Source organism: Oryzias melastigma, linkage group LG10, assembly GCF_002922805.2.
Source record: "Oryzias melastigma strain HK-1 linkage group LG10, ASM292280v2, whole genome shotgun sequence".
Taxonomy (NCBI): Eukaryota; Metazoa; Chordata; class Actinopteri; order Beloniformes; family Adrianichthyidae; genus Oryzias; species Oryzias melastigma.
Genome location: NC_050521.1, coordinates 11,167,689 through 11,191,623, shown reverse-complemented (window position 1 = coordinate 11,191,623; position 23,935 = coordinate 11,167,689). Strand labels below are relative to the sequence as shown.

Sequence of the window (23,935 nt, the reverse complement as noted above, 5' to 3'; positions counted from 1 at the left end):
CTTACATTTCTGCTCAAAATAAAAAAATAAAAAAAACGTTTTATTTTTTACAGAGTTAATTATAGTGATTTTTGGATTATAGTGTTAACCGACATAACTGAACCCACTTTATTAAAGTGGAACGTAAGGTATTTGCGTTTAATGAATCTGCACTTCTTCGGTGCATCAGTGTTTCTATGTCCTCACTCCTGTGCAACAGTGCCCTCTAGTGCTCAAAACTAGAACAAAAAAGGAGAAGGACAAAATGGGTTAGAGTTTATTGATTTCTGCAGTTCAGAACTGTTTGTCATCTCTGGCTGACTTTACAATGTGTAGAAAGAAAGGAAAAATCAGAGAAAAAAATATTAATTCAAATTTAAAATATTAAACAATTGGCTTATGCACAACTTATGACCCCCCCTCCCCTTTCTACTGGAAAAAAAACTGCCTTTACCCTAAACTACAATTCTGAAGAGAAAAAATGGGGCATGTGTTTAATTTTTTTTCAAAATACAGAAACTAATTCCTACATAAAATGAATAAAAAGAAGAGATAATCCAGTAAATGAACATTAGAGGTGAAACACTCCTTCAAGGCAGTAACCGTAAACTAAAGAAGAAGCAGACACTGCAGCCTGTTAGTTCAAAAAAACAATAGGCCATCAGCTGAGAAACGGTAAAGTTGTTAGGTTGCATGAAAAATAAAGGACTGATGACAAAAGAAAAATCTTATTTAAACAAACTGGTCTTTTTTAAAAGATTAAAGTGGCCAGATTTTCATACATATAAAAGCAATACAAAAAATTAAAGTAAGATTGGGAACTGTTGCTTATTGTGTGATAAATCTCAACAATAATTAAGATTTCTGTGTCTTACAGAGTAAATGAAAAGGCCCTGATATGCATGTTTGAGTACTGTGGATACGTCACATCATCTAGCACCATTCTGAGGAAATAAAATGAGAGAAAAAAGGAGAACACTTTATACAAATGAGACTAATTTCCACCACAATGCTACAGTGAAACCTGCAAGGAGAGTAGGTCAAAAAAATGAAAGACAAAACCGACACAAACTTCTTCAACAGAGGTAAGATGACAAAATGAAGTCTTGCTACAGAATAACATCATGCTCTAGTGTTTTAAATACTGGCAGTCAACAACCTGAACAAAATAAAGGAATGAGCTAGAACTGATATACATGACAGCTAATGTACACTTATTAAAAAAAACAGAAAAAGAAGAATAAACTTTGAGATCAGCTCTTTTTAAGACTGAGATGTCTCCTTTAAATCACATCATAGTTGTGGCTTCTTGATTTCCAGTCTGTTGCAACATAAATTGTGCAAAATATAATTTTCTTTAAATAGTTAGCCTCATATCTGCGCACTGGTTTTCTATTTCTTGCATTTTTTTAAAAACAGTTTCATAAAAGATGCCTTTTTTCTGTTTACTCTAAGTAAAGAAAATCAAAAGTGCGAGGCGGATGGTTGGGAATCTTAATTAACATGATAGATTTTTAACTTTTTCCAAAATCATCTTTTGCAAAGCTTATGTACACCGAGGATTCTGTGTCAGGCCCAAGCGCTCCCTAGATGCCATGCAAATGCAATTATTAGTGTTCCTTTGGTTACATAAAAAAAACCTCTACGTGCATCTCATCCTTTACAAAAATAAAAGCATAGAAAAATGCAGTTAAAATGGATAATGCATTTTCCAATTTAACATAGAAAATGACTTCCCATTAGTAATATACTCATAGATATGAACTTGTGTTAAAACTCTAGTCAAATAAATTCTTTTTTTTTTTGTTCTTCTCACACTGTGAATTAATGCTTTCTTGTTAGTAATGGGGATTAAAGTGTGAGAGGATATCCAACTCCTCTGTCCCACCATTTTTAAAAGGAAATATTTCAAAGTAAAAGTCTACTTCAACAATCTTTTTAAAATTTCCTTCAAGATATTGTTTACCTGCCCAAATATTTATGCATAGTGTGCCATTAAGTATGCGTGCAACTGGATCATATACTCTTTTTTTTTTAATTTCTCTAAATTATGTGGAATTATTCTTAGAATTTGGGGTTCCTGTGTTACAGGAGACCTAAGTGCTTTGAAATAAAGGAGAACAAAATTAAGGTTATTTGTCTGTGGAGGCACTCTTCTATCTTTGACAGCAAATACACTTGGCCTAATAGAGAGATTAATATTTGAATGCCCCTTGCATAAATTCACAAAGTACATTTCTTTGCTTTTGTTAGTTTGAGTGAAAACCTGGGGTTAAACACACACAAAAAAAACAAACACACGTCTAACTGACATCTACCTCAACACATCGGACTTCAGTTAAAACTGCCATGCTGCAGGTATTCTTAACTTTTGAGCCGTCAAATTTCAACAAAAGAGAAAAAAAATTAACTGAGATCCGGCTGAGATGAAGTTACCCAGGCTTTGCTTTTCATAATAAAGACAGTCTTGGTGTTCCAGACTTTGCAGCATAGTATTTGAACCTCATTCAGTTGATCCAACAGCATTCGGTCAAAAATAAAATAAAAATCCAAGCAGAGTGAGCACAAAACTGGCCATTTCCTCATCACCGCTGACATCAGGGGTACCGTATCCACCCACAAGCTAGCGTGGAGAAACCCAAATGAAATGTAAACCTCCAGCAGAGGAGTAGATGATTTGTCTTTTCACTCCAAAAATTATACATCACGCATCTTAAAAAAAAAATATCATCTGTTTTAGATTATATGAAAAATGGCAAACAGCCAAATTGTTATAAAGAGAAGAAAAACTGAGAAAATGTGTGCATAGTTGCTTGAGCCTATCCTCTGCATGTATTGGCACATGACATGGGGGAGGCCTGGGTTTGCCGTTTTGAAGTCCAATAGAAAGCTTTAGTCTTTAAAAAGTGTCTTCAGCCAGTGGGGAGGGGAGGTGCACCGCTTGTTCTGTCATTTTTCCAGGTTGCGTTGATTGGAGATCAGTTTTCTGCAACACAAGAGAAGGATTTTCCTCAAAAACAGAAACCTTTCACCATCAGACACCACAGAAAGCAACTAAAGTAAAGGAGAGAGAGAATGTAATCTGATTACTCCAGATGTTAATACTTAATTTTTTTCTCTTAGATCCTAAACAGAACAGACAGAAAAGATGGCGTACCTGACAAGATTGTGAGAAAACTTAGCTGGGAACCCAGTTGTGAGCCGAGCCCTGTGTGGTGGCCGGGCCAGCGTAGCCTTGGCCTCCAGGCAGTATGGGGTCAAAGTTAAAATCAATGCCGTCTCCATCCATGAGGTCACTGTTAATAATGTAGTCCACATCACAGTCCAGGTTTTCCGTGAACATGTCTATGTCCAAGTCAGTGGGCAGCCGGTCCTGAGTGGTGGGGAAGCAGGACGGAGCTCCGAATTGACTCATCCCCTGCAGGTTCATGCTGGGATTGGCGGCGGTCACAGGTGACACGTGATGAGAACCCACGGCCGTGGCGTGCTGGTCTTTGAGAGCGGAGAGCTGAGGCGGGTCCTGGGATATGCCTGAAAGGATCATCCCCAAGCTCATGTGGGAGTGGTGCTGGTGCGGCTGATGAAGGTGGTGCTGCTGCGACTGCATCCGGGACTGCAGCGCCATCGGAGCCACGGCATTCGGCTCCAGCCCTTTGCCCAACAGCAGCTGGTTGGGTTTGGGCCTCATGCCCCCTACGGGCGTGCTCAGACCCATCTGGCCCACACCTCCAGAGCTGGGGAGGAGGGAGTCCACCTGGGCCATCAAAATATCACTTGGGGGCGGGGAGTCAGAGGTGAGCAGCGCCTCCAGGCTGGAAGGTACGTGGGTACCGTAAGTACTGCCCCCACCGGAGGCGGAGCTGGGTATGGGGTTGAACAGAGAGTTACTGAAGGTGGTGGCCTCTTTGCTGCTGGGTCCACACAGAGAGACGGGGGCCTGGGTCCCGGTGTGAGGGGGGGCCTGTGAGAGGCTGGAGGACTGCCGCTGATGGAAAGAGGGGAAGCTGGAGCCTCTTGGCAGCAGGGTGGAGGCTGAGGGCAGCGGGGTGGGAGGTGCTGGTGGGGCGGTGCTGGGACTGGCCCCTCCCTGCTGCCCCGTCATCAGGGTGAGGTGGTCGATCATATCTAGCTCCTCCATAAGGGTCTCTGTGAGGGTGGGGGTCAGGCTGCTGGCGGTGTATCTCCCCAGCAGCCCATCGTCGGGCAGGTTGTCGTCATCCTCCTGGCCGGGGGCGATGGGCGACAGGCGTCCACTCAGCGTGCTGGCGTTAGAGCTCGTGCGAGGGCGGAAGGTGTTCCACATGTCGCTGTCATCCAGACTGCCGCGGGACGACGGGCTGCTGCTGTTCACCCCCCATTTAGAAAACTGCTGGGAAGAGTTGGGGCTGTCGGCCCCCGCTGAGCCCGTGCCGCCATCGCCCTGCAGCACCCCTCCGGAGTTGGCCGCTCCCGCCTGCTTCTTGGTCTGCTTGGCCCGCATGCGGCTCTTCAGCAGCTTGCTGCTGTTGTCCATGGAGGCCGCACGGCGGCGAGGAGCCTTCCCGGTCTTCCCGCCTTCGGGGTTGAGCATCCACCAGGAACTCTTTCCCGTCGACTCATTGTGCACCCTCAAGAACTTATTGTGCAGAGATAAATTGTGGCGAATCGAATTCTGCAAATAACAAACATCAAATTAATCTGGAGTGGAACTGTTTTTCTCAAACATACGTTATGCTGAGAAAAATAACTCATATTTAAACAACAACGAGGGAAACATTGAAGAAACCAAATGATCTGAACCTGAATCTAAATCTAAATCCAAATATTTGTCGTGTTCTGGAACATAGTATCTGCAGAGTGGCAGGTCAGTACAAATTGTTCTCTTTTAAGCAACATTTTTCTGGTCCACTGATTCAGCACTACTTTAATAATCAGAAATTCAATTTTAATCTTAATTTTCTTCTTTTATGTCCTAAATCGTGAAAAAAAAGTGTCACAAGAACATTGAAAAAACACATTTCATTGATATAACTAAACTATTAAAAAAAACTATTTATGACTGATTCATGTTAAAAAGAATAACAGTTATTAATGAAAATAGTAAGTGTCTAACTATTAATCTGTGGATCGATTTCTATTCCTACGATCCAACCAGATCGATCTGAGCCAGAATTGAATCAAACCAACCTGTGCCATTAAAAAGTTATATTAAAATGAGAAAATGTGATAATTGGTATTAGAAAATACCATTTGGGTTGAGACATGTAAGGTTTATTTTACTATAACATAAAAACAATAAAGTATTATCACAACATTACACCCCTAAAAACAGGCGAGATGTATAGATTTAAAAAATGGTAAAACATGTATTTAATATTTTTTTATTTGTTGTATTTTATATTAAAAGTTTACATTAAATATGTTTCATTTTTACTTAGTATTTGAGTAGTTTTTTCATGGGGTTTTGAGCTCCAAGTCATGTATTTACTTGTTTATGGGGGATTTCAAGTTACACTACTTTAGTGCAGTTTTTGCTGTATTTCATTTCTTCCACGCGCATGTCTCACCTTCCATCCGGCGGAGCTGTTGCTGTCCCCCTTATCTCTGAAGTAAGGCACTGTTTTCACCATCCACTCGTAGATCTGGGCCAGCGTCAGCCTCTTCTCCGGAGAGTTCTCGATGGCCTGGCTGATCAGATCCGCGTAGCTCTGGTTCCCCCATGCGTTCCGTCGGGAGGATCCTTTGCGTGACGCGGCGCTGACCCCGCCCACTCCCGCGACGGCTCCGCCCTCCGCCGCGGCCGCCGCTTTCTCGGGCTCGGACGTGATTTGCTGCGCATCGGGCTTGTCCTCGTCCGCGGGCGGGGTCCCGGCGGTGGACTCGCCGCCGTCCGCCCCCTCCGCTTTGACAGTGGAGATGTCGGGTCTCGGGAGCGGCCACGTGCAGGAGCGGGGTCGGCTCTGCGGCTCGAAATCTGGGTCAATGGCGGGCATCGAGGACTCCTCCATGGTGGCGCGTCAAAAAAAGTCCTCACCTCTAAAGGGCTTTAACGTCAAAACTTTACCAGACACGACAAAACAAAAATATTTATCAGCCACCGGGGGGGTCAAAGGAGATGCAATTATCTGGACACACCAATGGCCTCCGTTAATCCTCAGATTGGAGATTAGGGAACCAAAATAATCTCCTTAATAGTAACTATCATAAACCTTTCGACTTATATGGAGTGAAAGAGGGCTGCGACGGGAGCCCCTTTGTTTGAATGAAATAAAAACAAAAGTGGAGGACAGACACGCGCCGCACATCTGGATCCGCGGGAGTTTACAGGAAAAAGAATGCAAAAATAAATCCTAATCCAACTTTTTCATTGAAACTATTAAAAATCTGCTATAATTGATTAATTAATCAAAACCGAATTTGTCAACACATGTGATGTTTTACTGTAAAACTAGAAAAACTCTTGCAGGGATTAGCTGACCAAAGCAGCTTTCTGGGAAGGGGGGGGGGTTATTTGTAAACAAAAGGGTCTCAAAAAGGGGGGCTGAAAACGACACAAACTTTTTTTCCTGTATGAAAAAATAAAATAATGTAAAAAAACGGTTGACTCACAAAAAGGTAGGAGTTTAGAGTGAAAAGTGTCCGTCTGCTGAAGAAGCCGGCTGCCCCAAAGTGTACAAACAGTTCTGAGACACCTCCAGTCGCCCCTGCGCTCGTGCTGACCAAAAAAATACGCTTAAACGAACTTTATAAAAGAACTTCCAACTCGGAAATATATATATAAGTTACTAGTATATTATATCTGCTGCGCTAAAAGTGTAAAAGCAACGAAAAATGCCGCGTGAAAAGTCCGTGCCTCAGGTCTGTACGATCCGCCACATTGCGGCCAGGCGCGTGTCACCATCTGCCATGTTTCTGCGCTTTCCTGCCGCGCGACACGGTTCTCTAAGAAGCTACAAACCCCTCGCGGGCCAGGCTCAGATCACAGGTGGGGTTTTGCCCCGAGAGATGAGTATAAAACAAACCATAGGGGGTTTCCCCCCGAGAGTCCGCCTGGAGGTCTGTCGGCTCCCACTAGCCGCACTTTGAAAACACCACGATAGCCACCGTAGCGTTAGCCGCTTAAGCCCCTGCTACTCCAGAGTTTACAATCCGGGGAAAAGTCACTCAAAAGCTGGATATAACTTCCTCCAAGTAGCCGTTTCGAACCAGCGACGAATTTTCTAAAACTTCCGGTTGTTGTGGTGGTCAAAGTAATCGTCCATTCACTCTCTTTTTGACTTGTTTTGCTTTGTTTTGTTTTGGCTCGAAGCGAAGACACCCTTCTGACGTCTGTTTACCACTGTCAGGCAACGAGGTCTGCGCCTGCGTGCAGTTGCATTCTGGGATACCGAGTTAAATTGGTGACAGACAGAGCAGACGTAAACAGCGTCTCCTGGACACGGCATGTACCTGCATTACGTAACTGTTCATGACCGCCTGCCAAGCACACTCAGTCCGCTGAAGTTATTATTAGTAATTAGAGCAGAGAACAGACCATATATACAACTATAAATACATTTATAAACATTTAGAAATAGTTAAAATCAAAGTATAAATCACATTATTTGAAATTAATATAAACAGAAAAAAAGAGGGAGAGAGGGTCCTTATGAACATTTTTCACGCATTTCATAAACAAATTCAGAGATAAGTAAACAAAAACACTTCAATACAATTTTTGTTACAAGATCAGATTCATGATCTATTTCATGTGTCTATGCTGGACATTCTTTGGTGTATTACTCCATTTTTTTAAGTTTTAAAAACATTTTTAATATAACACATGGATCTTTTTTTTAACTATTTAAAGGAAAAGTGTATTGACTGTGCACCTTTTAACCAGAAAGCAGGATCACATTGTTTTTGAACCCGGGCTGCTCCTCATTAGCTGAGTCATGATTAAGAACAGGGTGGTAAGAGGTTTCTTGTATGAAATGCTTCAGTGACTGCAGGTATCTTATTGCCACGTGCAGACTCTGCTCACCCATGCCTCTACTATTACTAACACCTGCAAAGGCATTGACACACAACAGAGACACAGTCTGTGTGTTACTTAATTGTGTTTTTTTAGTTAAAAAAATGAAACAATGTGACCATAAATGCATGGATCTTTAATGCAATGCAACTTTTGTTGAAGCTATAATTCATCTAAAACTATTGCATTTATTTAATAACATGTAATGACATTTACATAATAACACATGAACCAAGTTTGATAATCTTACACAACTGGTAATTATAGAATATATTGAGATTCTCAGGCGTTTAAAAACTGTTTGGTGAAAAGCCTCTTTATATGATTTATTGAACATCACACCTGTTTCCTTCTATTATCTAGCATTCGAGCCCTCTTATTTATTTCCCCCCCTCTTCTTTATGTTACAGGTACAAACAAGATGCAACTATTGACGTATGCTTTACTGCTACTCAGTACAAGAATCACAAATCAGCCTTATGGTCAGCCCAACATGCACATTGATACACCTATAAAAGCATGATGATAGCATTTGAAATTCATTCAAAAGGGTATTCTGAAGTTAATTTAAACAATATTCAGTTTGATTTCTGACAACATAGAATTAGGTGAATTAAATCTTTATAAATGTCTGAGAAAACAGTTACAAACCGGCATTGTGAGTGGGGTTGCTTTGGTCTGTCTGTCCTTCACATCACATCTGGTGTCTCAGACAGAAATAACACTTTTTTTGTTTTTGCTAATAGCTTGATAAGTAACTTCAGAGACTAATAACAAAAACAAATGTCACATTTTCTACAACAGGCTGCTAATAATGTAAAATGATCTTGGTTCTTCACTAAGACAAAATAAAGGAAATAACAGAATAAAACAAATAAAAAAATGTAGGGAAGTTTCTCTTATCATTCCTCTTGGTTGTAGACCTCACAGCTGAGCTTCTCTCATCTCGTAAGTCAGTACTTGACTTGCATGCACCTGAATAATTTAACATTTTGAAAAACATCTCACAGATGGTGTAGGTCACTGTGAAATCAAGGTTATAACGTTGGACAATTTGTCTTTCAGTCACGCATCAAGTTTCACTATTTTAGTATTAAAGCTGTCTTTCTTAACACATTTTAACTGTTGAACTTCTAATGTTTTGTGCTGTCTTAGCTTATTTGTATGTTTCTTTTTTCTCCCACATTCTTCTCTTAAAACCCTATTTTAAAGTAAATGTAATTATGATTCTTGATTTTAATCTTGTTTTTCTTGTGATTCTTTTCAGATGATGATTTTACTGTTGTATTGTCTTTGTGATTTTAATTTGTCATTTTCTGTAAAGCTTATCATAGGAATTGTGTCACACAACAAAACTGCCTGATTAATTGGTTGATTGTGGAAAGAAAAACACAACTAATAACAACCTCTAAACTTCTCAAAATAACTAAAACACACAACATAAAAGTTATGTTTTTTCATCGATGTAAAAACCCTGTATCTAGAAATAAGTACTTATGTTTGTTTTAAAATAAAAGTACCATGATACAAAAAAAAAGAAAAAAAACAGACAAACAAACAAAAACAAATAAAAAACAAAGAAAAGATAAACAATTGGAGTGCTTTTTATTTAAAAAAATATGGGATGTTAATTAGAACAGGCATATGTTTTAATTAGAGATGCCAATTTAAATGTTGAATTGATTCTTGGGCTGGACGATACGAATCTAGATCAGAAACAATAAGAGTGTAGAAAAATTGTGCAGATTCTTAATCTGTACTGAAATAGTCTAAGCAAGAAATACAGTGGACTGCTGTGTCTGAGCCAAGAGTTTGTTTATTTTTCTTTAATGACTAAATATATATGCACAGATGGATAAAAATATCCTAACTTAGTTATAAGTGTCTGCAAAACAAAACACGAAAATTGAAAGTGCCAAAAAACTTTCCACCAACAAAAAAGGCAGCTCAGTTATTATGCAAGATCATGGTATTTATTAAACTTAAAAAGCTAAAATTCTACTACTTCTACTACTAGTACTACTACTACCACTGCTGCCATTAATAATAATAAAAATAAATAATCATAAATCCTGTATTTTTTGCCATAATTCAGCATGCTATTTTTTCAGCTGTTTTATATGACGATTCGTTTGAATAAATGAATGAATAAATAGATAAATCAATCAATAAATAAATACATTCTGAGTTTTGTAAAGTTTTTAATAAACCATACATGGTAACTTTGCAGAACTACCTTTTTCTGTACAGGACTTCATCTCCCAGAAGTACTTGTGTTTACAACCAGCTGACATCCGGCGTATTTCCGTCCATTCGCCTCCGATATTTCAAGTCAACCGTAACGAAATCCATCCGTACTTGAAAAGTTCCCCATGAAAAGCGCTCTGTGCTGACTCGTCAACTCAACTGAATGCAAAATTTGATCGTATTTATCAGATGCAGGTGAGCTTGACGAGACAAACATTCTATATTGAGTTAGACAGCAATAGATACAGAAAAGGCTAAGCTAATGCTAAAGTTAGCCTTTTTCAGTCGAAGCTCTCGACATTTACGAGAACGACGTTTTGTACCTTTTTCTTTGCCTTGGTAAGATATATCTTTAGAGCGGTCGAGATATATTAGATTGCTAAATGCTTCACGTTAAGTTCTAAATTCTCGCGTCAAAGCATTAAAAAAACAAATCACGTTAGCCTTTAGCTTAACTAGCTAGTGTTACGTTGACTGGTGGAATCTGCAGTAAAAAGCGTAGCCGCTTCCTGTCAAGTTCATAAATGTCCCCAATTATAAAAAACAACTGGTTATGATTGTTTTTTTGTGTTCACCGATTGTGTTGTGATGTCAACTGTGTTGGTGTCATGCTAAATCGCTGGATAAACGCTGGAGTGCTGTATACTTCCAGTCCCAGGTTGAGTATTTCTGCCTCACAGTGTTGTTGTTTATGTCAGGGCTCTGGCCCCGTCTCCAGTACCTGAAGCACACCTGTCCTCACTGCTCCACGTCCACGGCCCTCCATCCTGCTGAGCCATGACCACGCAGACGGACATTGATATGGTGAGTCAAGCCGGCTCTCAAAACCACCTGCAGTTCAGGAGCTCACCTGCTGCTTTTAATGCATCTAACATAAAGGTGTGCTTCAGTTTTAAATAGAATTATTAAAATAATAATCTATGCATATTATTCTAATATGGGGAGGTGGGTGGGTTTTTTTTTTGGGGTGGGGCGGGATTAGCCACCACCCACAAACACTTACTATAGATTGTGACGGCTGTTCCCGTGAACACCATCTGTCTAATCTCAGTTAAAACGTTGGCCTACTTTACTTTTAAGGTTTGGATGTGAATGATTGAACCCTGCTTTTGTCCTCCCCCCATTTTAGCCACAAGAAAAGACCCAATTTCTGCTGCTAGAGTCTCTACTTTTAGATTTATTTCTTGAAAGGACTTTATGTATTTCAAAGCCAAGACAATTCTGGATTTCATAGTATTAATACATAAATAGATAGTGCCAAATGGTTGACCTTATTCTCTGATTTATTCATATATTTTTTTATAATAAGATTAACTTAATTAATTTTTTTCTTCAAGCAAAATAACTTAAGAATAATTATTTTAAAATAGGAAAGGAACACAAGACAGATTGAATTTTCCATGTTATAAAGTTATTGATAAATTAATAAGACATTTGATCACAAATGTTACTTTAACCTTCAAAAAGGCAACATTATTGTCTAACAAAGCACATGGTTGATGAGGAGGATGCACATGTTGTTTTCAGATAAAGGCTTTAGAGGTGACTCCTAATGGTGTCAGATTTAAAATGTTTCCTCAGATGGGACAACCTGTAGGACAGTGTCAGTGTTGGATGTTGCCATGGAAAATCTGGCAGATTTGACTTTGTTTTTATGTTGCTGTGGATGAAAGGGATGGGGATAAAGCTTGTTAATGATGACATGGGCATGTAACCCCACCCTGAGTTTACTGGGTTCAGGAGGAGGAGGAGGAGGAGGAGGGGGTACGTAGGACCACCACTGGGGGTTGTGGAGGGAGATTGTGTTTGTAAACAGATCAGAGATGTGTTGTCCCCGGCAACATCGCTCTGTGCCGGATAAGTCTCTTTGTTCTGTGCTTTGTGATTTGTGAACCTATGAAAGTTCCTCCAGCAGACCTAATGGTATCTGTCTATTTGAATATATTACTGAAATGGGAAGGAGGAAGATTGTTAAAACAGTCTGAAAGTCTATGACCACCTATATGTCACTCAATGCAGTCAGATGGTTTTATACAGTAGCATTCCTTCTTTCTTGGGATTTCTTGAAAAAGAAGTAAAGAATGTGCTTCCTCTTGTGGGCCATGTTAGATACAGATATGTATTTATAGTTTAGTCTAAGATAAAAAACAAAACAAAAAACAGGCGGATGTGGTAACAACCAGAAACTGACTGATCTGACTTGTGAGAATCATAAAGTTTTTAGATTTAATCTGTGAATAGTTGTGTTGTTTCTCTGATTCCTGAACAGATTAAATTGATTCCCTCTGAGGTCTGAGGAAGTTCAGCCGTTCAGTTAGTGACGAGTGAATACAAAATCTGATTTGACCTTTTACTGTAACGATTGTCAAACACCCAACTACAACCTAACAACGTACAACAGGGCTGATATAAACAGTAAAAACTGCACAACAAACCTGTTTATGTCCATGTCTATGTAAAAGTAATTGTGACCGTAAACCATGTTTTATGTCAGGAGTCCTTACCTTTCCCATATTTAGGAGAAGTGGCGTTTTTGTGCACATTTCCCACCATGACAAACCCCTCTGCACATTCTTGGGGTCCCCCATGGGGGCTGCTCTCTGGCCATGTAAATTTAATAGGGTGGCCCAGAGCTGTCTGGGACACCTGGGGTTATCGCATTAGACTGACAGCCCGGAGAGGAGCAGCGGCGGCGGCGCTTTCCCCCTCAACCCCACCCTTTATCTATTTTGTCACTATGTAAGCCCTAGTCAAAAGGTGGAGGTCTGGTGTGGATGAATCTAATCAGACTGGAATGCTTCTCTCCTCTCAGCCTTCTGTGGGTCACCTCATGCCTCAAGAGGTTAGAGGGAGTTCAGGAGTTTTCTTCACCACTAATGATGGGGAATTTTAATGGGGCATTTGGTGTTTGAGTTGGCTTGAATAATGTCCTCTATGGATCCATATTTACCTTTTTTTGTTTGTTTTAGGTGCATCTCCGCCTTATTCTGGTCAGTGGCAAAACGCAAGACTTCACCTTCTCTCCAAATGACTCGGCCACAGACATCGCTAAGCATGTGTTTGACAACTGGCCAGCAGGTACATTTGAGAGCATTTATTTATGTTACTTTGTGTATTTAATGGGAAAAAGCATCTCTCTGCTGTATTTGATTTACTTTTAGTTTTTTGTTGCACAAAAAATCAATTTCCTCTGAAAAAGTTTTTGGATTCTAAAATCCAAACCTCTAAAAGTTGATCTATATTAAAATATGATTAAGACTAATGTTACAGGGAGCTGCATTTGTTAGGTTATTGGAAATAAACAGTTATCAATGTGGATGCTAATTGTATTAAAAGGTTGATACTTTTCAATTACAGTGTTGTACTTCATAAAATATGAGCTGAAAATTCATAAAAACAAATTCCCTCCACATTTCCGTTTAGTCATTCAGTAGTTTTCTGCTTTATGCTGCATCTTTCTGCTATTAAACAAGCAACTAACAGAAACGGTCTTTCCCCTCTCACCGTCAGGATGGGAGGAAGAACAAGTGAGCAGTCCTGGTATCTTGCGGCTCATCTTCCAGGGACGCTTCCTTCATGGCAACGTCACTCTGGGAGGTAGGAAAACTCTGACCCTGACTGCTGCCCACATCCCTTCAGCCATAAAACTGTAGGGAGAACATCCCTGGAGCTGGTTCGGGACAGCTTCTGTTCACTAAAGCTCCTCGCAGCAGGAGGTTTATTTTTGTTGTAGATGATCTGTTGCAGCTTGAGATTCATGGGAAAGAAAGAGGGAAATTCCTGACGGCAGTACAGAGGAGGCAGGATGTGAAGAAAATGAGTTCAGTGTGGAAATGTTAGCCTGCTTTGGAGCTGTTGAAGATACATTCATCTTCATAATAAGTTTTGGAGATCTTGATTTGCCTTTTGATTTTATTGTGCTGCACATTTCATTTGGGTATTTTTAGGCTTAAGTTATGTTAGAACTACAAAAAAGGAGACATTTTGACATTAGACTGCAAGGACTTCAACAGCTTTTAATCCACTTGAGTTATAAGGTCACTTTCAGAGCTTCTCCTCAAAATATTTCATTGTCTGCTGGCGGTCTTTCTTACTTAGCCAGGTCACAGTTTAAGAAATGAGCTTTTGAGCCTGAACAAAGCAGCGACTGAATGTGATCATCTCCCTTAAATGAATCTCATTAAGCGTTTGACCTGCTGAACTCGGCCGTTCACCTGCCTTTCAGCTTTCATCTGCTCGGCCCAGTTCTGGCTTTTCGATGCAGCTGTCATCTGTAGACAGAACCCATTTTTTTGTTAATCTGCAATGATATTATGTAAAAATAATGACTCATAGTTGGAAATGATGAAAGAATTGTTGTAAACATAAAATGTGGGAGTTGGCACAACTATTCTGTGAATATCTGTTGCACAATCAAATGTTCTAGTTACTGTATTTGTTATTCTCTCAGTTCCAGGAAAGAAAAAAGTCTTTTTTTTTCCCTTCAGACACTATCTGGATTTACACTTAAGCCAGTCGGGAAGGACTGTGTGAGACTGGGAGTAATTCAGCGACAGGAGCTAACTAGGGAACACGAGAGGGAGAAAAATGCTGTTAAATCGGGAATCATTTTTGAATCTACTTTCTGATTGCTTTGCCACTGAGGATGCGGTGTTGCTAAGCAACAGCTCTTTTCTAAACTGTGTTTGGCTGTAATAAGTATTGGTCAAGTTTTGAGCATTATACAAATTTTCAAGCAGCCTTACTATGCTAAAAAAAGATACATGATCTGAGAAATAAATCAATTATTTCAGACCCCCTCTGACCATCTTTTTGATCTGTTGTAAAAGCGTTCACAGTGGTCTTTTAATTATGATGATGCAGTTTTTTTTTTAAATACAAAATCAAATTAATTGTCTAATTTTTAGGACAGTTTCTGCAAAGCAGCAGGAGTTTAATAGAAATTTGCCTGCCCCATTTCCCATCATCCACCTGTTCACACTCTCTCTCTGTAGCCTACAGCCTCTCACATACCTAACCTTACAATAGTGGTGCAGTTTTAAAGCAGACGCCTCCTTAGAGAAAGGAAACAAAGATGGATCTGTTCAAAATTGATCAGTGAAATTTAAAGTTTGAATAAGTGAACTATCCCAACAAGGATTGCAAAGCAGGACTTCCAATGGCAGCTCTAAGAAAGAAGTTTTATCAAATTTTCTGAATGACTTTTTGTTTCACACAATCAGCATTCTTCTGTAACTGCTCTGACAGGACCGTTTCCTACCAAAGGAAATGCTTGGATTATTAATTGTGTGTTTTTACTATTTGAAGCTTTAAAGCTGCCACCAGGCCGGACGACTGTCATGCACTTGGTTGCAAGGGAGACACTGCCGGAGCCCAACTCTCACGGTAAAGAGCCGTTCTTAGTTTATTCTTTTCCTTGTTCAAGCAGCAAACTATTTCATCTGTTGTGAGTTCAATATCTAATTACACAAATGTGTATTAATGCTGTGATCCATTCCACTCCCTCCATGTCTTGTTTTCTCTTTTAGGTCAAAGGAACAGAGAAAAGACTACAGAGAGCAACTGCTGCCTCCTCCTGTAGAGCCACAGTGATGCCCCCCTCCCCAACCAAATTATGGCTCACACATCCAAACATTATGCACACACTCCATCATTTTCTGCTGCAGGTTTTTATTTCAGCTGCAAATGCTGGAGGTCCTTTAGCTATTTTCTTATGTTGAACTTTTTTTTTTTTTCAGGGGTGGTAGATAATATTATTTTCAGCCCCTAAGCTTTTCCTCTGTCAGCATTTTTGTTTGTTCTTTTAATTTGAAAATCCAGCAGCCCCCTTTTCCGCTCCGTGGCTGATCCGTTTCCTGGAGCTGTTTTAAAACTGTGTCATATGTGATGAAAAAGAAAAAACCCTGGAACTCGTTTCTCTTCATGGACACAGAAGTGCTCTAAAAATTTGTGGAGTGAAACCCCCGTCCTGCTTGTCACACGGACATCTCCCCGGTCTTACTCTATAGTGTTAACCTTCTCGTTGCACTTAACAAGTTTAATTCTGAAGTGTTAATAGTGTTTCATCCTCACGACCATTATGGCTTTTTTTTTTGGATGCCGCTGCTTGGTTGAAGACGTGCCATACTCCTCATGGACAGTTCCTGCCTCCGTGACCGCCGGTGCTTTACGGCGTCATCTGCTTCAGGAGAAAGACAGTTTGAACATCTGCGGGTCCACCAGAAGCGGGAGCGGGGTATCTCACGCAAAGAGGCTGTTCAGGGCAGGAGGAAGAGTGGCGTCTGTGCCAACCGCCCCCACAACTATACCCTCAACATGATTCCTCTGTTGGATAAAACAACAAAAAAAGGAAATCTAGGCGGTGTTTCACCTCCTCATCATTTGGATGCTGTTGTTTCTTTTCATTTGCCTTTTATCGTGGAACTCAGTAATATCATTATTAATATTGAAATTTAAATATATCAATTTTTATCTTGTGTATAGGTATTTGTTGAATTCTAGTGAGGGTGAGTTTGTGTGCGAGTGTGTCTGAGGGTGTGTGATGAGGACTAGTAAGGGCACGTGGTGATTTAAGGTGAAAACGGCCGTGCTCTGGGAGCGTTGATGGGCTGGGGTTTCTTCAGAAACAGTGGAATAACCTTTCGATTCCTTCCATTGAGTGTCCTTTGTGTTCTTCGTCAATCAGTGTCACTGCTTCAAAAGTTTAGCTTAATGTAAAAACTAAATGCAATGTGGTCTACATAAATGCTTGTATTATAAATTAATAAATCTTTACATAACTTCTCTTCATTTGTATTTGTTTTCTGAACTGAAACTTTTGGATTAATTTAATGTTTTTAGATGCGAGATGAAGCTGGTAAACCGGACATTATTTACACTTGAGTCGATGGATGACACCAATGATTTAGGAATTGATATTGTTAAATAATAAATCCTTTTTCTTGATTCATTCTAGTTTTGAGTAAAAAACTCATAAATATAAAAACTAGTTACCCAGGTTTTATATTTTAGGTTGTAAGAAAACACATTGTTCCCTGCTAAGATAATTATGAATAAGAAAATCAAAACATCCATCCAGATTAAGTTGTTTTAGAGCCCTAAAAATATTGACTATTGAATTTCTCAACAAAAAAGTGTTTTGTTACTTCCTGAAACAATCATGCAAAATAGTTCTTAATGTTTCAAATGAATTATTTTAAAGAAAAGATATTTTCTATTTGTGTTTTTTTGTTTGTTGGAATTATATTTACTCATGTAAATGTTAAAAAATGACCAAGTTCATGAGTTAATTTAGGATTTAAATAACCCTGGTTAAAAATTGATTAATTTTCCTATACAATGAAATCATGTTTCACAGAGTTGGTGAAATAAATAAAAGATGAACTTCAGGAATTTAGAAATGAGGAGTTCTTACATTAAATCTATCCAAAAGCAATACAAATAATTGCTTGAAAAGGAAAATTGATTGTTCAATTTAGACTTTTTTAGGTCAAAAATGATTTATATTGTTTTTTTTTACACAATCCTGTGTAAAAATTTCCGTTTTACTATACTGTATACATTACTCATGTATGAAACTGTTCCTGCAGAGCCCCACTCTTATTGTAGTCTATTAAGAGGAGATATCAATACTCATCAATAAACATTTATGTGCATTAAGAGTTGACTTAATTTGTTTTTGTAGTTTCAGTCATTGGCCTGCAGGTGGCAGCAGTTGTCTATAAGCCTGGAAAGAGAAATCCTGGTGGTGAAAGTTGTGACAAAAGAGGCTTTAAAATAACATTTAACAAAATCAGAGGCATTGAAACTCAAGGGAAAGGATTTTTGATAGGGAATTTACACTATCAAGTTTACTTTTTTGTATTATGTGATGGAGCAGGTCAGCAAAAATATATTTTGATTTTTTTTTCTAAGCATTTTATAGAAATCTGTTCCTGATGTGAAGCTGCAGCAAAGTCCAAATTTCCAGTTGACACTGGCAAGAAGACCTTCAAGGAAAAGTGCAGTCAATCTTTATTTTTTCAGAATAAAAGTGCACTTTGTAGACTTTTAAACAACAGTGCTTTCATTTTCCATTTGTCTGGGTTTGTTTGGTGTATTTATTTATTTATTTTGGACTGTGGAGAGAACAGGAGCAGACCGCAGTGGTGATACGCAGTGTTTTAACGAGAGTGTGGAGACTTGATCTGTTGAAATATCTGCTACTGAAGCCCCACACATTCACAGCTGCCTCTGTGGGATGAATCATCTTCTGTGGCTCTAGGCATGCCTGCATCCAGGCTTAGCGGTTGGGCTGCAGTCCAGCCGCCACTCGCTGCTGCACAGAGCTCTCTGGTGGGCAGTTTGGACTCTCCTACCTGCCTCCTCTTCATGGCTTCATCCCCTCAGTTGACAGCAGTCCATCATCTGGCATAAAGTGCAAAACCTTTGTAGGTAGTTTCTGTTACAGTTTACCTGTAATACAGAACTACAGGCCAGGCTTCTTTTGGAGGAGTCAGTTTTAATTCATAGTTTTCCAGACAGTGAAATGTGCCAAATGACTTAACGTCTATCAGGATTTCAACAAAAGGACGGGGTCTAAATCCTTCAAATTAAGAGCACATTTACATAATTGAAGCATAAGGGTTTTTTACTGGTTTTTTTTTATCTCAAGCTGCTCAACTTTTTTAGTCCAGGACACCATTAATGCATTATAAAATAATTATGTAAAATTTTAAATAACCGAAAAATGGTTTACGTTGTTTAAATAAGTTCTTAGTTTTTTTCTTCAGATCAATATTATTGGTTTCCATCCAAAAGCAGTTTGGAGCTTCTGAAAAGAGGAAAAATAATAAAGCCTGAATCCACAAGGGTGTTATATGTGATATATGTGTTATTTTCTGTCATGGTATGTGGTGCTGCAAATCTCCCTCTTCCTCCAGACCTTTTTCTTATCTGCCAGATTTCCTTCTATTAGAAGCAGCTGTGGCCTCACACAGAGGCACGTAGAAATAATAATGATCATCTGTGCCTTTATTTCTCACTTCTTTATGTTTTTGTGGAAAAAAATAGCCACAATTTCTGTCTTCCATTTGTCTTATGCCAGAAAGTTTCCAGTTTCAGGGAAAGTTGATGCTTTTTGAGGCATTGTCTGACTGATAACTGTCAATAATTACAGTAACAGACTATTTGAATTCTTTCATTAAAGAAAATCCAGACAGGTTTTTGTTTAATACTGGGTGACAAGCATTAAAGTGAAGAGTAGTTCTGAGAAGGACATTTCTGTTGTTTTGGACTCTACTATTCTTATTACAAGTCTGGAGTTTATTTTTCTGCATCAGAGGTCCTGTGATGGCAACAAATGAAACAGTTGAGTGAGTCTGTGTGAAAACACTGACACCGTGCAGGGCTGTATTAACCCAGCGGGGTGTTCACAAATGAGCCGCTTTCATCTTGATTTGTACATGTTTAATTCTTGATTTGTGAGTAACCTTGGACGTGTGCATGTTTAATTCTTGATTTGTAACTCATACAATACCTTTTGTGCATAAGTACAAAAATTATGAAAAAAAAAAAAAACTATTTTCACAGGCACAAATTAAAATTACAACAACTTGAACATAAATTACACACAAATCTCTTGTTACACATCAGACGTCTATGAATTGGTTTACCCTGTATTGCAAAGAAACACAGACAGAACTGATAAGATTTATAAATTGTATTATTTTGTTATCTTCAATCTAAAAAATAGAAAACTAATTTTAAATAATTTGTTAAATACCAGGTAGATATGATTATATTGGTGTTTATATTTAATATCACTATTTATAATTATTAATAAATACATGTTCAAATCCCCTCACTCTTTTTAGTCTGATTTTCTGCCTCCCCTGTAGTCTGGTGCACTGAGGTGACATTGATCTTCAGACCAGCAGCCTCTGAACATTTGGCACAGCCTGTCTTCAGTGCATGAAGTTGCTCCTCTGAGTCGGGGTATCGTGTTTCGATGCAATCAGACATGAGGAAGCTTGCCTTCATGTCTCTGCAGAGTCATGCTTGTTTCATTCTTTTTGTTTCTTTTTGTAAATGTTGTGCACACTCGACTTGGTGCTGAAATAGAAACACATTTTTGCATTGTGAAACAGGTTGAAAACATCCTTGTTTGTTTATTTACAGATATGATCTTTTGATGCACACGTGGACATTGATTATAGTGTCATGCATGCTTTATGATGAAATGTATGAGAATCTCCCAATATTTCTGGTATCAAATTGCTTTATGAAAGCTGCAGACGCTCTGTTTTGAAAACATTCAGAGCATCTGGTCAGCATCTGTTTGCTTTGTAAGACTTGATGTTTTGAATAAAATTTTGTTTGTATATTCCAGTTATGAAATTTAGGAAACATCATGACAGAATTCAAAGAGTAAAATCTGAGAGACAAAATGCAGTTTAATGAAAGACTATTTGCAGCATCTGTGGATAATTATTATGAAGCTGTTTGCAGCAAACAGAAACATTTGCACATGCTTTCTGTTCAATAAAATGTAAACTAACTGAGCTCTTAGTATGAATATTCCTCACTCAGGACTCCAGCTGGTTCATGTAAATCAGAGAGCGTTCACATTGGGCCGGTTGGTCTGCACCATTAACACTTTATGAGAACTGAACAGAGTGACTCCTCCCTCCTCGTGTTCCAAACAGGAAGTACTTGCTGGCTCCAAGAAGCCAAGATCCCATAGATTTCTGTGGAGAAAAAAACAGTTATTGTTGAGTCCAGGGAATAAGACAGAGGCAGAGACAGGCCGAGCATGTGGAACCAAAGAGATCACAGTAACCAAACACGCATACTTTGGAGGTCAAACACACAGTTCAAATGAGGTGATGTGGGGCTCTGAATGACAGATGTGCTTCTGCATATGGAGCTGGAAAATATTTGCATGGTGCATAAATCTAAAGAAGATATTAATCGCAGAAGAATAGGAAAATACTCCAAATCATGGCACAGTGAGGAGCAGGTGCTTACTAATCAGTGGTAATCACAGGACCAGTGGGAGTAGAGCTTGTTTCTGATAAGGTCAGCAACTCTAAGAACTGCATGATTTCCCAGGTGTTTTTGTCCATTCATGTGTTAAAATATGGCCAGAATTGTTTCCACTGAACTGTCCTGAAGCAAAAGAACTGCAGGAATTTCCTAAATGAGCCTTAAATTCTGAAAGCAATAGCTTGGCATTCACTCCATCTTTTAAAAACACTCTATTAAATGAAATGTAAAATGTATGTAACATGGGTCATAAATCATTCAGATATTTTAACCCTTTGAGAATTTATGCACAGAGAATATTTTTGGATCAATTACTAATTTATACTCATTTTTATGTTTTATAATAAGGTGATTTCGTGACGTGACACACAGGCAGTGTGTTTAATTTTAATTTACTAGTTATCTGTAATCTGTCACATGTCAAATAGTTCTCACAAATATTTTAATCAGGTTTGACAAACGTCATCAAAGGGTTTGTAAAGACACGAGCTCAGAATGTAATGACTTTAAATTTGCAATCTGCAAAATATGTAGAAAAACTAAGATATGTTGAAAGAATGGAAATAAAATACAACTGAAAGCAATTTTGACATAGTCACACATCATAAGAATATGTCTTTAATGAACACATGCACTTATTAATTCATTTTGTTTTGTAACACAGTCAAATACCATTTTTTTTATTTGTTTATCAGTTTATTAAAATAACCACATGACCTGAAGATTAAAGCAAAGTTTATTAAAAAGTATCATATAATGAGTAGGACTGGATTCATAAAATTTGAATCGATCTAAGCTTAATAGATCAATAATCGATCCATACACAGAGAGATCGATCTAGCACATAAAGCTAACATCTGCTAGCCTAATGCTAACGTTTAATAGAATTTCCCATAGGACGGCTAATGCTAGCGCTCAGTCGACGTAAACATACATCGCTGACTAAATGAACATCTTCGATTGAGTGACTTCCATGCATGTCATTACAAAAAACATCAGAACATGAAAAGAGTTTTCCAAAGTTTCATTCAGGCCTGATGTGAGCGATGCACGCCCGAGCAGAAGAAATCTCTGCTGTTTCCTCGCTAAACATTGGTGTTTCTGGTGAAACTAGAGCTGCTGTGGCCACCTCTGATTAGACACAAATCTCCCTGATGATGTAGAAACATCACAAATGGTTTCCCTCTTTATGAGCCTCGTCTGTTCTTCTTGGCTCCAGAAACTGTGTCCTCATTGTCCAGTCCGGGCATGTAGTCACTCCAGTTTTCTGGCCTTGGCCCAAACTTTCTCCCCTCACATCACTCAAAAGCTAAAGTCATTACGCAGCAGGCTGATGCTGAAATACATGACAAATGCAGTTTGGATTTGTCCAAAATCACTCATTATCCTAATTGTTGCTTGTTGTGGATGTGGATCTGAATCCTGAACCAAGCTCATCGTGTAATCATTGCAGCAATATATGTTTTTCCTTTAGCTGATTGCCACAGCCCATGGCTCATTCCATTTGGTAATGATGATGATGAATGATCTTTCTGTTAATTTTTTTCTGTCTCTACTTCAGTTCAGGACAAAAGATGTGGTTTTCAAACAATAAAAAACCTCTGATTGGTTTCCAGATATCATTAAAGTGAACTCCTCTAGTTGTTGAATACATTTAATGTGTTTACATTGTGTATGATCATTGATTCAGGGTCCAGCAAAATGATATGTATGAAGAAAAATGTTGAGATAATTCCCTTTAGATTGCTTCAAGTCATTTTAAACTAGTTCCTTTGTCTGCCTGTGCTGACGTTGTGCCGTCATTGGGCTGATATTAGCTCTTATCACTCTGCCAGCCTCTTGGACTGTAAAATCCTCCCACATTTCATGCTGTTTTGATTGCTTTCTGTGCTTATTCTGCTCATTCAAACTTCCAGAGAGCTTCACAGTTCATCGCTCTTTTGCACTGCCTGCTGGAGCTGTAATTCGGTTAGTAAGGGTTTAGATGGAGGTCAGTGATGGCGTCCGCTGGGCCTCTGCGGACAACATTACAACTTTCATCCTCACTAATGGGATCTCTAGGTGGGGAATCCCAGGGGTGGTTGGGATTAAGATACCTGGCTTCCTCCCATCTGCAGTTTAGCATGAGGGAAGCAGCAAATGTGTTGCATATGCTCAGGCTGCTGTTGCCCCTGCAACCTCCACATCTCCACCCAGACCGCTACAAGTACAGAACTCAGAGGAAGGTTTGTGTCCGCTCCGGGTGGGGTGTTCAGCGTTCCAGTCTTGACTCGCTGAATTTGTGAACGTAGCTTTCCTCTGTCCTCTCATACTCTGATCCTGCCTTTATCTGTACCTGCTTTTAGACACAAAGACTTCTCACTCTATCCATCTGACCTGAAAACAAAAAGAGACCACCTTCAAGAAACTTCTGCAAACGTTCTCTTCCACCTTCCCCATGTCTCAGAGGAAGAACTCTCAAACATCTCTAACATGTTTTCAGAAGTGGCTCCTATTTCATGTTTTTCTTTTCCTAATTCATGAAAGAAGCTTGAAGTTTGTGCCCTTCCACGACCCTGCAGTAACTCTCACATGGAGTGCTGCACCAAGAGAAAAGGTCAGGTGGAGTCCATGGTTGAAGCTGTCTCTGATTTATGGAGAACAGGTTCAACTCATGCTCTCTGTATTTTGACTTACTCACTGTTTCCATGT

The 23,935-nt window shown here is 39.2% G+C and overlaps 2 protein-coding genes across 2 annotated transcripts; one reads left to right on the top strand and one right to left on the bottom strand.

Annotated features, from left to right (window-relative positions):
• Positions 1 to 242: 242 nt before the first annotated feature.
• Positions 243 to 7,332, bottom strand: foxo4 (forkhead box O4). Its single transcript, XM_024283053.2, has 3 exons — positions 5,526 to 7,332; positions 3,137 to 4,630; positions 243 to 2,965 (listed from the first exon to the last, which is right to left on the bottom strand). Exons 1-2 carry the CDS (start codon positions 5,964 to 5,966, stop codon positions 3,158 to 3,160), a joined length of 1,914 nt encoding a protein of 637 aa, XP_024138821.1. The 5' UTR covers positions 5,967 to 7,332; the 3' UTR covers positions 243 to 2,965; positions 3,137 to 3,157.
• A 2,924-nt stretch (positions 7,333 to 10,256) lies between these two features.
• On the top strand, positions 10,257 to 17,008 carry ubl3b (ubiquitin-like 3b). Its single transcript, XM_024283972.2, has 6 exons — positions 10,257 to 10,414; positions 10,918 to 11,023; positions 13,189 to 13,297; positions 13,730 to 13,816; positions 15,527 to 15,604; positions 15,748 to 17,008. Exons 2-6 carry the CDS (start codon positions 10,997 to 10,999, stop codon positions 15,798 to 15,800), a joined length of 354 nt encoding a protein of 117 aa, XP_024139740.1. The 5' UTR covers positions 10,257 to 10,414; positions 10,918 to 10,996; the 3' UTR covers positions 15,801 to 17,008.
• Positions 17,009 to 23,935: the final 6,927 nt, after the last annotated feature.